General features: G+C 40.5%; 1 protein-coding gene across 1 annotated transcript in view; it reads left to right on the forward strand.

The window, feature by feature from the left end:
- LOC102377934 (metastasis-associated protein MTA1) overlaps window positions 1-13,694 on the forward strand; it is a 132,474-nt gene that overhangs the window by 51,336 nt on the left and 67,444 nt on the right. The window contains exons 11-14 of the mRNA XM_014526083.2: window positions 325-388; window positions 10,363-10,478; window positions 11,469-11,620; window positions 13,124-13,313. Of these exons, the coding sequence (XP_014381569.1) occupies window positions 325-388; window positions 10,363-10,478; window positions 11,469-11,620; window positions 13,124-13,313 (522 nt within the window). The remainder of the gene's footprint in view (window positions 1-324; window positions 389-10,362; window positions 10,479-11,468; window positions 11,621-13,123; window positions 13,314-13,694) is intronic.

A 13,694-nucleotide genomic window follows, 5' to 3' on the forward strand; every position in this document is an offset into this window, starting at 1 on the left:
GGCTTGTGCCGTGCCCTGGGCCCTCACCAGGCTGCTTTTGTTTATTTTCTCGGGGTGAGAAGTTGAAGGTTTTTGTACGTGTACTATGGGACAGGGAAGGGTGGAATTGTTCGTTTCTCGAGGGCTATATATAGCATGTTAGACATGATGTGTATTACTGCGAAGGTGTTTGTCACGGGGTGATGTTCTGAATGTCCTGGAATGGTTTCTCTTTGGTGTGGTTTGATGGTTTTTTGCTTTCTGTACCTGATCTTTTGTGAAATAAAGTTGTTAAAAGTCAAAAGTACTCTGACCTTTTTTTCTTTCTTTCTTTCTTTCTCTCTCTTAAGAAACGATTGAAAGCAGCAGAAGCGGAAAGCAAGCTAAAACAAGTGTATATACCAAACTAGTAAGTATCACGTCTTGTTGGTGTGTTTTCTAATTCAATGCAATGGGGCTGTATATTGGCAGTCTCTGTTGTCTGGAAGTATGATGCAGAGTTTTTATTTCTAAAAATAAAATAGAGCAGCCATAGTAGAACATGCATGACAGTAGGGTTAGCAATTAAGATAAATATGAGTAAGAAGATTATTCCAGTTTTTTACAACGAGTTAGTGTTCATTTAGACTTCAGCATATATTTATATTTATCATCTCTTAACTATAGCTAAGAACTCTGGTGTCTAATATGGATCAAGTGGAAAAAATGGTCCCATCTTAGATCAGAAAATACCCTATTGCTATTCCTTACAGACTATTGTTCAGTGGTCTATAGGCACATAGACATTCATAAAGGCAAGAATATCATTTATGAGTTGTGTGTTTTCTTACTAACTGCAGTGGCAAAATGATGATACTTAGGAGTGTGTGAAAGAAAGGAGAATGCCCTTTTATACTCTGGGTAAGGCTGGCTAAGAGCATGCAGCCAGCTTTTCCCTGTGTTAGTTATATTGTGTACACAGCAAGGCAACATCTGTGCCCTTGTCTCTGACTTAGTACGTCTGGTGCTTCAAATGGTGCCTACTGTCTTGGGCTTCCCAAGTTAGGGCTGCAATGTAGTTTGAGGTGGCTCCTTGCTTGCTCTGTTCCTGCCATAACACTACCACACAGGGCTATAACTAGAACCTAAAAATTTGGGCCTTTAAAAAAAATGCAGAATCTTTCTGAGGTTTTATTTGTATCTACGGAACATGGATTCATGACTCTGGTATGAATTAGGAGTATAATCAACAAAAAGGAATAGGTAATAGCTGCTGAATAATAATAGATTGGTTTTAATTTATGTTAATTTATAGAGGATTGTTTACCACAATACATTTCCTTGCACTTTGTCTGTTCTAATTCTTACAGTTCAGTGCTGTGGAACATCTGCTTCTTCCTTTTAGACTCTCTTCTGCACTATAATATAACCTGCTGTCAGGCAGGTTTTTTATATAGAACTTTATTTTTTTCCCCTTAACTACTAGGGATAGTCCCTGGGGTACTACCCTAAATAATTCCTCTCCTTCCTTTTATGTTAACACCCTTCAAGTATTTATAAACTCTTACCATGTGTCCTATTAGTCATAGCAAAACCAAGATTTACATATGTAACTCAACTCAGTCCCTAAGCTCCTGATTATTCTTTTTTCTCTCTTGAATTCCTTGAAATGGGTCAATATTTCTCATATAGCAAGCAATCCAAAATAGAACGTAGTACTCAAGATGAAGTCAAAAGCAATTTTTTTTGTAATGTTATTTAGCAGTAACATTCTTCACGGAAGCTATTACTATTTATGGTGACCGTGAGCATCAGGTTTCACCCATACCTTGTGCCTGTTTATCCAAAATCTTAAGTTCAATGGAATTGCTTTCATAATTGTTTGGAAAATTGACAAACAATGGGAGAAGAATCCAATTTGTAAAGTGGGTGCCGTCTGATGGTAAATCTACTGATTTGATGTGAGCCTGTCACATTAGAGCTTGACCTAAAATTGCGTGCAAAAAGTGATTATATCAGAAATAATAAGTTGTTATACCAGAAATAGTTTAAAAAAAGATGAGGAAAAAGTAACATGTAAAGGTATATTTCTGTACTTTAGCCAGTCCACTTTTCCAAAGTATGATTGTAAAATAAATACTGTGTACTCTTAATGTCTTTCATTTGAGAATCTCAAAGCATTTTCACAGATACAAGACAAAATTTCTTGTAAGACAGTTGTGAAGTAGGATAATATTCTTTTTTGCTGAAGAGGAGAATGAAGGCATAATCTAAAAAACTGGGTTGTGGTCACAAACAAGGGAGCCTATTGCATGGTTTGAAATAAAACCTTTATTGACTCATTTAATTTTTTTAGAGAACTATTTAAAGATCTGGTAGAAACCAGGGAATTTTCCATGCATGATTATATTCCATCCCTCTCTTTTGCAGCTGCGCTAGTTAGGACACCGCTCTTTCTAATGTTAGTGAAGAATTTATCTTTTCAATGTCTGAGAAATTTTAGCACTCATTAGATGTTTTCAAAAGTGGACACAAAGTAGCTTTACTTAGATGCACGTTTTCAAATGCACAAGTCACAGGCTTGACAAAGTTACGCATGAATTACATTTAGAAGTGCTGCTTTTTATCAAGATATTATCCCAAATGCTTTATTCCTCATGGTGGGACCAGAGCATGTGCTGAAGGTACCTGGGTGACTACAGCCATTTGCTGTAACCAGTAAAATGTATTTGGTCTCCAGAAAAGAGAAAGCAAGACACCAGTTCCTGCTTCCATTTTAATCTTGTATTGTGAACTAAGTGTAATAGGATGCACCAGTGGATATAATAGGTTTGGGAAACTTTAGCTACTTCATTTTATATCTGAACAATAGGAATGCCTGGTAATCCATTGGCAGAAGTATTTTTTTAGTTCATTTTTAATACAATGTCCTTGGGAAGAAATTACTGACCTTACCAAAATATTTTACACTTGTAAGGAGCAGCAAGAGGTTTACCAGTTCCTCTGTATAAGCAAGTGTCTTGGAACGGTCCACACAAAGATGCTGTTTTCAGCCTGTTTCTAGGCCTTGGGACTGTCAAGTACAACAATCCTTAAAAGCTCACTTGATTTAATCCTCATGTATTGACATCTGAGGTAAAATGTTATCTTATCTCTGTTTTCCAGTGCATCCACTAGTACTGATTCACCTCTGGGAAATATAGTTGACTAATATTTCAGGATGTCTCTGTCTACAGGAGGCAATTTGAAGGCACCTTGTTACAAAGTTTATGCCTTTAGGCAAATAGTGTCTTTTGTGTCAACTTCTGAGACTTCAGAGGACACACCGATTCGTTTTTGTTTCTTGTACAACTGTTTCAAGTGAGTAAGTGGGTAGGAGGAACTTTCTGATTTTATAACGGTGGTCAAGCACTAGAACAGGGTACCTAGAGAAATTGTGGAATAGACAGGCACGTGGCTGTCTTGGTTTAGTCAGGGATGATTCCGCCTTAAGCAGGGGGCTGGACTAGATGACCTTTTGAGGTCCCTTCTAGCCTTACTTTCCTATGATCTTCCGGAGAGGTCCTTAATGGTGCCCCCATACAAATAATGCTCACAGGGACAGGTTCTTTTGACTTCCTTTATTCTCTTCCCCTCTAGATGATGTATTCTTAAAGCTGGCACCAAGCTTTTTTAAGGATCCTTTTTTCTAGCTTTATCATTTTTAAAGGGAGAGGGAGAAGAGGCCCTTTATATTTTTGGGTTCAGAAACAGTAGACATATGGCTATCTATCCTGTTTGATCATAGCATCTACTCCTAGTATCCTAAGGAAATTATGCCATGTTCCACACAGAATTGTCCTGGTTCACAAGTGGTACTGATAGCTGCAAAAGTTCTCTGTCTCCTTGATTGCCTTTGGTCAAGGTCCATGTCCATACAAGCAGGGGCATACGTTTGCAGTGGCACACATTTGTGCTGCTACTTATGCTGTAGTGTGCGCCCTTTCTTGTGCAGTTTGCAGCAGGACACATTGTCCCATTTCTCTATGTACTGGCTGGGGCACAGGGTGCCTTGGTGTGGGACTAGCTGGCAGGCAGCCCCCATGCTGAGGCACCCTGTGCCCAGCCAGCTGGGGAGCAGCACGTGGAGGCAGGGAAGCAGGTAGCCCAAGGCTACTTGCTCCCCTGTCTGTGCAGTGCAAAGCCCCTGCACTGAGGCTTCCTGTGCTCCAGCCAGACACTCCCCGGCCCTGGGTTGGCTGCTTCCCTGTCTTTGTGTGCCTAAGCACAGGGGCTGTGGAATAGCTGGTTGGGGCATAGTGTGCCCTGGGCTGCCTGCTCCCCTGTCTCGAGAAATCCCAGTAGCAAATTTTGCCCCTGTACTGCTAATTAGCAGTGCTACACACTGCTTAACGTGTAACACGTGTGGTTTGTGGTTCCACAAAGAGGTTTGCAGCACTACAAACCTCACGTGCCTGCACATCTGGATCCAGCCAAGGAGCCACATGGCTGGACCACATGGTCAGGATATTATTCTCTTTTTGTATTTCGGTGAGAACAGCTAATTATTCCCGATAAGGTTTTCATTCTGTAACAACGTGGTCTTTGTTGGAACTCTTCCTTCAGTAGAAGAAACAAAGGTAAAACTTTAGTTTAGTGGAGTCAAAACCTGGTGCAAACATGCCCCTTGGAATTGTCTGAAATGTATCAACTATAGTAGCTCAATTTGTACCTTTAGTAGTTGATACTGCATGGGTGGCTGAACTCATCATATCTTGCTGAAATAGAAGACCTCAAATTAAACTTTGAGTCTTGGTCTGTTCAGTTACCAAATCGATGGCACCATGGAAAAATTTGTGCTTCCCTTTTTATAAAGGGAATATTTATTGGGGCTTCGTTTTTTTTGTCTCAAATTACCAGTTTTTGAATAAGACCGATAGTTGTAATGGCAAACCTGCAAATGCAGCAATGTTCTGAATGTCTCAGTGAAATCTCTCTTCTTACATTCTCACCTATAATGAAAGTTTTACTGATCAAATTAGGTCTTCGCACTTCTAAAATACCTTTCTCCTCATACAGTGATGCAGCAATTTCTACATCTCGAACAAATAATGTAGACATTGCTTATAAGAAAGGGAACTGTATTCTTGACAGCAATTCCTCTGAAATGGATTTGGGTAAAGGTCATGATGGTGATAATGAGCTCCCAATGTGTTGCAGTGGGTAGAAAGCTAATACAGTTCAGATGTATAAATCGGGGGACTATCAAGTAGCAGTTGGGAGGTGATAGGACCTGTGTAAATCATTAGTGAGACCACTATAAAAGATGTTGACAGATTTCAAAGTTTTCAGAGACAAAAATCATTCTTGTATCTTGTCTGGAAAATCTGCATTACAGTGATATTAAAGAAATGATCTATTTAGCTTTTCCAAGAAATGTTTGAAGTGACTAGGTTTATAGCTTAGAAATACTACATAAAGAGGGAAACAGAGAGCTCTTTGATCTAGCCAAACACAGTGGAATAGGACCCAGTGGTTGGAAGCACAAACTAAATAAATCCAGGCTAGAAATAAAGTGCAACTTTCTTTTTTCTCCAAGCAGTTAGGGTAATTAACCATTGTACATCTTATTTGTGAACGTGACGAATTCTGTACCATTTGAAACATTTAAATCAACCTTGTCCTTTCTAAAGATGATACAACTCAACCAAGAATTCTGGACTTAATGCAATCCACAGAATTTCTTGCATTATTAAGTGGGGTTTGGGCCATCGTTCCAGCTGGGGTTCATTTGTTTCTAGAGCTAACAAGCATATAGTGGAGTAATTATAGCACATGCCATGTCCAGTTGCCTTGGACTCCCCAGCCTGAATAAGCAACTGGATTCACTGAGGACAGCCCTTGGCATTAGTCCAGAGCAGGGCTTTAACATGCATCTCTGGAACTGCAGCAAGATGCTTTTAACCACTTTGTCACCCCACCCCACTGAGACAGACTAGGTCATTGTTTATAAGGCCAGAAGTGACTATTTACAATTGATAGAATGCGGATCACTTTCTTGTGGCTGTCTTTGCAGAAGGAAGTTTGAAAAGATATTTACATATAAATCTCTTTGAAATAAGGTGATTTGATTCTATGTATTAAAATGACACTTTAAGGAAATGAAGTGCTGCTAGGTCTTTCCTTCCCCACAAGTGTGCGTCCTCCAAATAGAATGGCAGCGTTTTACATTTGAGGGAATGATTCCCATTCTTTTACAGGATTCCCCTTGGAATATCTGTCTTACTATAGAAATAAAACTAGAAAGTCAAATGAATACCCAGTAATAGTGTGTCTGAGCAGACACTGCTTTTCTGTCCCTGATGCTGCCTCTCATCAGCCAAGGTGATGGGGAGCTGTAAAACCATGCTATCATCAGGTTGTGCTTTCCATGATGGCTGTCTCTCCATCTTTCTGACATGGGATGAAATTACAACATACTGATGTGTTCTCAGAACTCCTAGATCTGTATTATTCACAGCTTCCTTCTCTATCCATCTTTTGAAGAGGTCTCCCATGTAAAGTCATTGTGGGAAGAAAGTTTCCTCCTTTCTAGAATTGAAGGCAGTAAAGAGAGAACTTTTTTTTGTAGCTGATTATTTTTATGTACCAAAAATGCATTAAGTTTGCAAGGCGAAGTACTCAAAAGTCTGAAAGTACTGAAACTTGCCACGTTGTAATGCTTAAGGCACCTTAACCTTGCCTACTTCTGCCTTCTCTTAATATGGATATTTTGAATGGAATTCCATGCCATTTTTAAAGAAAAATAACACAACAAAAACTTAATGTGGAGCAACCTGAATTTGCTAGCGATCATTAGAAGACACATAGAACAATGTTTTTAAAGGACCTAGAATTGTGCTTGGCTGTCTTTTACACTGGAGAAACATGCGCAGAGATGAATAAAATATTGACCTGCTGTGGTGTTGCAAGTCAGGGTTACAAACTGGCAAGTAAGGGAAGGGAATGAAAGAAAAATCATGTAGTTCCTCATAAGATGTAAATGCATCTGTTTTGATTCCATGAATTTTAAATTGTCTGGTTACTTTGTCTCATTTTGGCTTCTTTCTGGGCAGGACTCAAATGTGGTGATTACAGGTAAATTGGTAGACTAGTTTGGGAGGACATTGTGAGCATAAGGGGTTGCACACATAAAAATTGAGTGATGCCTGAGGAGTGAGAAGATGGAAGTATGGTCAAGGTCACTTTTGTTGGAAGAACAGATAAGGCAAGAATCAGCTAAGGAGAGCCTGGCCGGAGATATAGGTGAAGCAGAACAAAGTGTAAGACCTTAACATGAAAAACAAGAAGTTTTAATTTGATTTCTAGATGTGAAGAACAACAGGCAGACATAAGAAATGTCTTTTAAGAACCTGAGTGACTGGGAAGAGCATTATGATTTCTCAGAAGCATAGAAATTGCCACATAGTGTCCGATCCAAAGTCTGTTTAGTTCAGCAAATCATAGCTTCATAGTTTCTAGGGTCAGAAGGGACCTGAACAGATCATCAAGTCTGACCCCCTGCCCTGGGCAGGAACGAGTGCTGGGTTCATAATACCCCAGCCAGATATCTATCTGTCCACCTCTTGAAGACCCCCAAGGACTGGGTACGTTCCAGATCCTGGCAGCCCTACCTGTAAAGTAATGCCTCCTGATACCAAGCCTGAACCTGCTCTCAATCAATATGTGGCCGTTATTCCTTGTAATCCCAGGTGGTGCCCGGGGAAACAGAGCCTCACCTATTTTCCGCTGGTCACCCCGATGAGTTTTTACAGACAGCCACCAGATCTCCTCTCAGTCTTCTCTTGTGGAGGCTGAATAGATTCAGGCCCTTTTAGTCTATCTTTGTAGGGCCTGATCTGCTGCCCCCTTACCATGCGAGTGGCCCTCCTCTGGACCCGCTCAAGGTTAGTCACATCCCTCTTGAAGCGCGGCACCCAGAACTGGACGCAGTACTCCAGCCTGACCAGCACTGCATAGAGGGGAAGATCACTTCCCTGGAGCTGCTTGTGATGCATCTGTATATGTACAACAAGGTACGGTTAGCCTTGCTGACAACTTCCTTGCACTGGCAGCTCATGTCCATCCTGGAGTCAGCAACGACTCCAAGATCCCTTTCAGTCACTGTGGTGTTGAGAAGGGTGTTCCCCAGCCTATGGGTACGTTGCAGGTTCCTTCTTCCTAGATGCAGCACCTTGCACTTGTCTGCATTTGAATTCCATCCTATTCTTATCGGTCCACCTCTATAACCTGTCTAGATCTAGTTGGATTCTGTCCCTTCCCTCCAGCGTGCCCACTTCTCCCCACATCTTGGTGTTGTCAGCGAATTTGGACAGCATGCTTTCCACACCTGCCTCCAAGTCACTGATAAAGATGTTGAATAGCACAGGACCGAGCCCTGGGGAACTCCACTACCCACATCCCTCCAGGTTGAAAACGACCCATCCACCACGACCATTGAGCCAATTTGCCACCCATCTGACTGTAGGCATCAATGCTGCAGTCGCCTCATATTTTTTTTTTTTTTGAGAACGGGGTGAGAAACAGTGTTGAAGGCCTTCTTGAAGTCCAGGTAGACGACATCCACCTCAACGCCTGCATCCAAGGACTTTGTGACTTGGTCATAAAAGGAAACAAGGTTAGTCAGGCAGGATCTGCCCTCAGTGAACCCATGTTGGTTGCCCCTGAGCATTACCACCCGTGCTGGGCCCCCGCAGATGTGTTCCTTGATAATTTTTTCAAAGATCTTTCCAAGGACCGAGGTGAGACTAACTGGCCTATAGTTACCCAGGTCCTCCTTTCTCCCCTTCTAGTAAATGGGGACCACACTGGCCCTTTTCCAGTCCTCTGGGACCTGGCCAGAGCACCACGAGCTCTCACAGAGCCGTGCCAGGGGCCCTTCTATGACCCCCGCCAATTCCCTCAGTACCCTCAGATGAAGAGCATCCAGACCTGCTGATTTATACATGTCCTGCCCCTCCAAGAGTTCCCTAACTAGATAGTCCCTGACCCTAGGCAATTCCAGCTTCTTCAAAGGAGCAAAATGTACAACAGTAGACAGTTAGAGGACAGTCTACTCCCAAGAACATCTGTTGTTCCTCTTAAGTAGAGATTGGTTTAAGAAGTGAAGGTAGTCCTTCCTGAAGTCTTGTTATCTATTATAACTGGAGTGAATTTTCAGATTTTCTTTACAAGTGCCCAGATCAGTTTTGCTAAGCTTTTACCCTTTGCAAAATCATATGGTTGTGAATTTCACAGTTGTGTTACATGGTAGAGTGTTTTTTCATCAGTTTTGGATTTGCCACCTTTCAGTTCCCTTGAATGTCTCCCAGTTCTTTCTGTCTATCAGCCTCCCTCATTCCATACTTAGCTTCACATCTAGTGGAATGAGGTCAGGATTCTTCTGTTGTATGTACCAAGTTTTATGTAACTTTCTTTTTGCATGCAGTTTTTGAATGAAAGGAAAATTGATGTTAAATGCTTTGAAAAAATCAGGTGGCAGTCTTCTACCTTCCTTGTAAACTATATTTATAAAGATCTGCAAGATAAATCTGTTTCTCTATTTGGACCTGTAGTGCTTTAAAATGCATGCTTAAATCCCTGGTAATTGCATGACTTAATGTTTTCCTTCACATCTTGCATAGGAAATTGCACAGTAAATGCATTGAAATCAAATGGTTGTTGGCACGAGTCCATTTGGGTTATCTAAGAGTTCAGTCTTCAACTTTCACTTGGCATAGTTCTTTAGTATTGGAGCTACAGTAGGTGCTTGTTCCAGGAGGGCAGACCTTAGGTCTCTCCTGAATTTTGTGGTTTTCAGGGAGTATCTAGAGGGTGCCAAAGACAGAGGCTGTCTCCTGCAGAGGGGAGTTGTAAGAGAAATGTTTTGTTTTGCTTTGGTTTTCTTTTTTTTTTTTTTAAGAAAGGAAGAAAGGAATTTCCTTTGGAATTCTCTGAATAATGTTATCCTGTGGCTTTGGACTCTCTCCCTGTTCCATCCCTCCTTTTGGCAGCTTAAGTAGCATTTTGCTTAGGCTGAGAGGCGCTGAGGGATATCTGTAGCCCTGGGCCTTTTGTCACCGAGGTTAGAATGTTTGGATCAGATTTTGAAGTGTACATGTGTTCTTGGTGATTAACTGCTTTTAAATGGGTCTTGGATGTCTGGGAAATAATGTGCAACTAATACATAATCTGCAGAGAAAGTGTATTTGGGCAAGTTGGCTTTACTGGTAAGTAACTTTTTTGTGGGGGAGGGGAGGAGGGATAATAGAATTATGAATTATCTAGGTTTTCAGGGTCATGTTTTGGTTTTTTTAGAATATGCAGGACAATAGTATGTAACAATCAATTAACTTCTTTTTACCTGTATTTGCTTTGTGTTTTAAGTAACAAGCCAAACCCTAACCAGATCAATGTAAATAATGTCAAGCCAGGAGTGGTAAATGGTACGGGAGTGCAGGCACAGAACACGGGAGCAGGACGAGCCTGTGAAAGCTGCTATAGTAAGTGATTTGAAAATGTAGTTGCTGTCCAAGAACAGTATAAGTATTACAGCATTAAGAGTAAAGTTAAGCTTTAGTATGTTATTAAGCATGGAACTGGGTAGCATTTTACTTTACATAAATACTTCTACATTTTTAAAGATGGTGTCGTAGAGCTGGTGTTTCCTATGGAATAATACATGAGCTCTGAGTGAAGACAAGTTATAAATTCAGTGGAGAGGTCTGGGTGATTTCCCCTTTCCTCTTTCCCCCTGCCCCCCTGTCCTGGAGGGTCTACCTCAGGGGCAAGCAATTACTTCGGGTGGAGGGCCGCTCATGAGTTTTGGCGAGCCATCGAGGGCCGCATGACAGGCAGCAAGGGGCAGATAAATATTAATTTTCTAAATTTTTTAGGGGCCCTGTGTGCCAGATAGAATGGCCTGGCGGGCTACATCTGGCCCACAGGCCGCATTTTGCCTACTCCTGGTCTACCTCCATATATTTGCTTTGGTGTCATCTGTTAATATGTTTAGGCCTAATGACTTGAACTTCTTTATGGAGAACCAGAATGTGCCAGAATACAGGAATGTATGAAGGGTCAAAATGATAGATACCTTTTCTATTTCTTGGTAATAAATTTGCCATATTGAGGAAGCTGGGGAGGGGGCTCATAAAGCAGAGAATAAATATTTTACAGTGCACTTAATATGCATAAAGATTATTGCATTACTGTGTTTCATTGTCAAGAAGTCTCCCTGTCCCTTATTTGCATTATTTTTGAAGTGATATAATAAAAGATAACAGCTAGTGTTGAAATCCTTATAATTCAATGAAGATGGTGATTAAATTTTTAATTAACCTGGAGTTTCTGAATGCTATCTAGTTTTATTTATAGTACGAAGCCAAGTGGTCTCTTTCTCCTTTGAAATGGTGAAGATGGTTATAAAGAGAATAAACTTTGAAGTGTTTCTGTTTAAGAATATATATAATTTCCACCTTTGTTATCCCTAGCCACACAGTCTTACCAGTGGTATTCTTGGGGTCCCCCTAACATGCAGTGTCGCCTCTGTGCATCCTGTTGGACATACTGGAAGAAATACGGTGGCTTGAAAATGCCAACACGATTAGATGGAGAAAGACCAGGACCAAACCGCAATAATATGGTAGGTAATCTCCAGTATAGGTTGCTTAACACATGTTATGCTGGAGCATGAATACTCAGTCCCCATTAACAGTAATAGGAAAAGCATTCTTTTACTCTTACTACTACTTACACCACATAAAAATGCACTTAACTGTTTAAAACCTTAATGCAATGGAATGCTCGTTACTGTCTGAAAATCAGGCCCCCTGCAGATGTATTAAATTGGAGGCCCAGAAATCACTAGCCCTCTTTGAAAAATTTGTTTTGTTTCACAAGATATTTGAATGGAATATCAGTGGTGGATGTGATACTTCTGCTACAGTAAAGTCCTGATTATGCTTTTTATGTTGGTAGTATATTTCAGTTTGATTTGTTTTTCTTAATCCTCTTACATACTTCAAACTGGTGTTGGCTCTATTTTTTCCCTTTTTCTTTATTTTGTCATTTACCATAAAGCCTTTCTGTAATCAGAGAAACTCAGACTTAAGTGCACCTTTGTAGAAAGAGACGCAACATTTCAGATGGGGTGGGGGGAAATGCTTTATTAAGTTCTTAAATTGTTTAGCATCATCCCTATTAGTTTCTTGCTTCACGCTGTTGCCTTTCCTTCAATCTCTGAACCCTTCTGTCAGGCTGTGCCATCTCCAAGCTCCTCTTTGTCCCAAGTTTCACTTTTTCATGCCTTTGGTTTCTGAAAACCAGCCAGCTTCCCGTGTCCCATATTCTTTATGTTCTCCTAACTGAAACTTTTCTATGGAGTGATATGTGAACACCAGCTTCTCTTTGAACAAAAATTGGAGGGCAAGAATGGCATTTCCTACTTCTCATTCTGATAATGGGACTGTCTGTGCTCTCTGGCCAATAAGAAAACACCTTCTTGTTCAGTTTGCAAGTGCGTAAATCATGACAATGAATGCTTACTGGAATGAAGTGTAGTGCTGATATAAGCCATGACTAGTTGTTAGTTGTACAAAGGCTTGAAGTGAAATTAGACTTGTTAAGATCTGGTTTGTTGTTTTTTTTTTATTTGAAAGATCTGAGTTGAGTGTTTCTTTGCAAATTGCAAAGTCTGCTGTGACATTCATATTTTTGCCCCATCTGATTTTACTGTGTAGTTTGTTGTAATCTAAATTCTGGCACACAATTTCAGATCAGTTTTTCACTGACTTCAGTGGGAGCTGTGTTAGATCTCTTGCACAGAGTTAACTAACATGCATAGGTCTAGATTCTTTGACCGCTGTCACAAGACTGCAACTGCACAGAAGCAAAGAGTTTACTTTGTGACTGGCCAGACTTTTGTTCCTTTCCCCTTTAAAAATATTTGGAAGATGGGGTCTTATAGGAAGATGTAGATGAGAATGAGTTGAAATAAGTTACGTGTCAGAAGTACTCATGTCTTCTGTTTATGAATTAATATTTTAGAATGAATTTTTATGTGGAGTTTACTTCCTGACTTTCTAATTAAGATCAGTTATTAGAATAAGGAGATGCTTAGGCTTTTTCCATTTTTCTTCTTCTTAAGAGTCCTCATGGTGTGCCAGTGCGAAACAGTGGGAGCCCTAAGTTTGCCATGAAGACACGACAAGCATTTTATCTACATACAACAAAACTGACAAGGATTGCCAGACGCTTATGTCGAGATATTTTGCGCCCTTGGCATGCAGCAAGACATCCCTATTTGCCTATCAACAGCGCAGCAATCAAAGCAGAGTGTGAGTATTTGCCTGACCTGACATCTGCTTACTTAAGAATGGGAGAAACTAGTACTTGAAATTATTTCTATATGAGAAAAATTTGAATTGTCTCATAGATGTTAGGGTCAGAAGGGGCCTCAGTAGGTCATCAAAGATGAAAAGACTACAGCGAAACACAGATAAACCTACTAAGGTTTATATTTTTTTTCCAGAACTATCCTAATTGATTACAGTATTTTCCAAATAGCTTTTAAAAATGATAGACTACACTTTGTCTTAAAATGTTGTACCCATACTGGGTATGTTCCTTTGCTTTGTGTTCCATAGATTCATAGATGTTAGGGTCAGAAGGGACCTCAATAGATCATCGAGTCCAACCCCCTGCATAGGCAGGAAAGA

This window comes from Alligator sinensis, unplaced genomic scaffold, assembly GCF_000455745.1.
Source record: "Alligator sinensis unplaced genomic scaffold, ASM45574v1 scaffold647_1, whole genome shotgun sequence".
NCBI lineage: Eukaryota > Metazoa > Chordata > Crocodylia > Alligatoridae > Alligator > Alligator sinensis.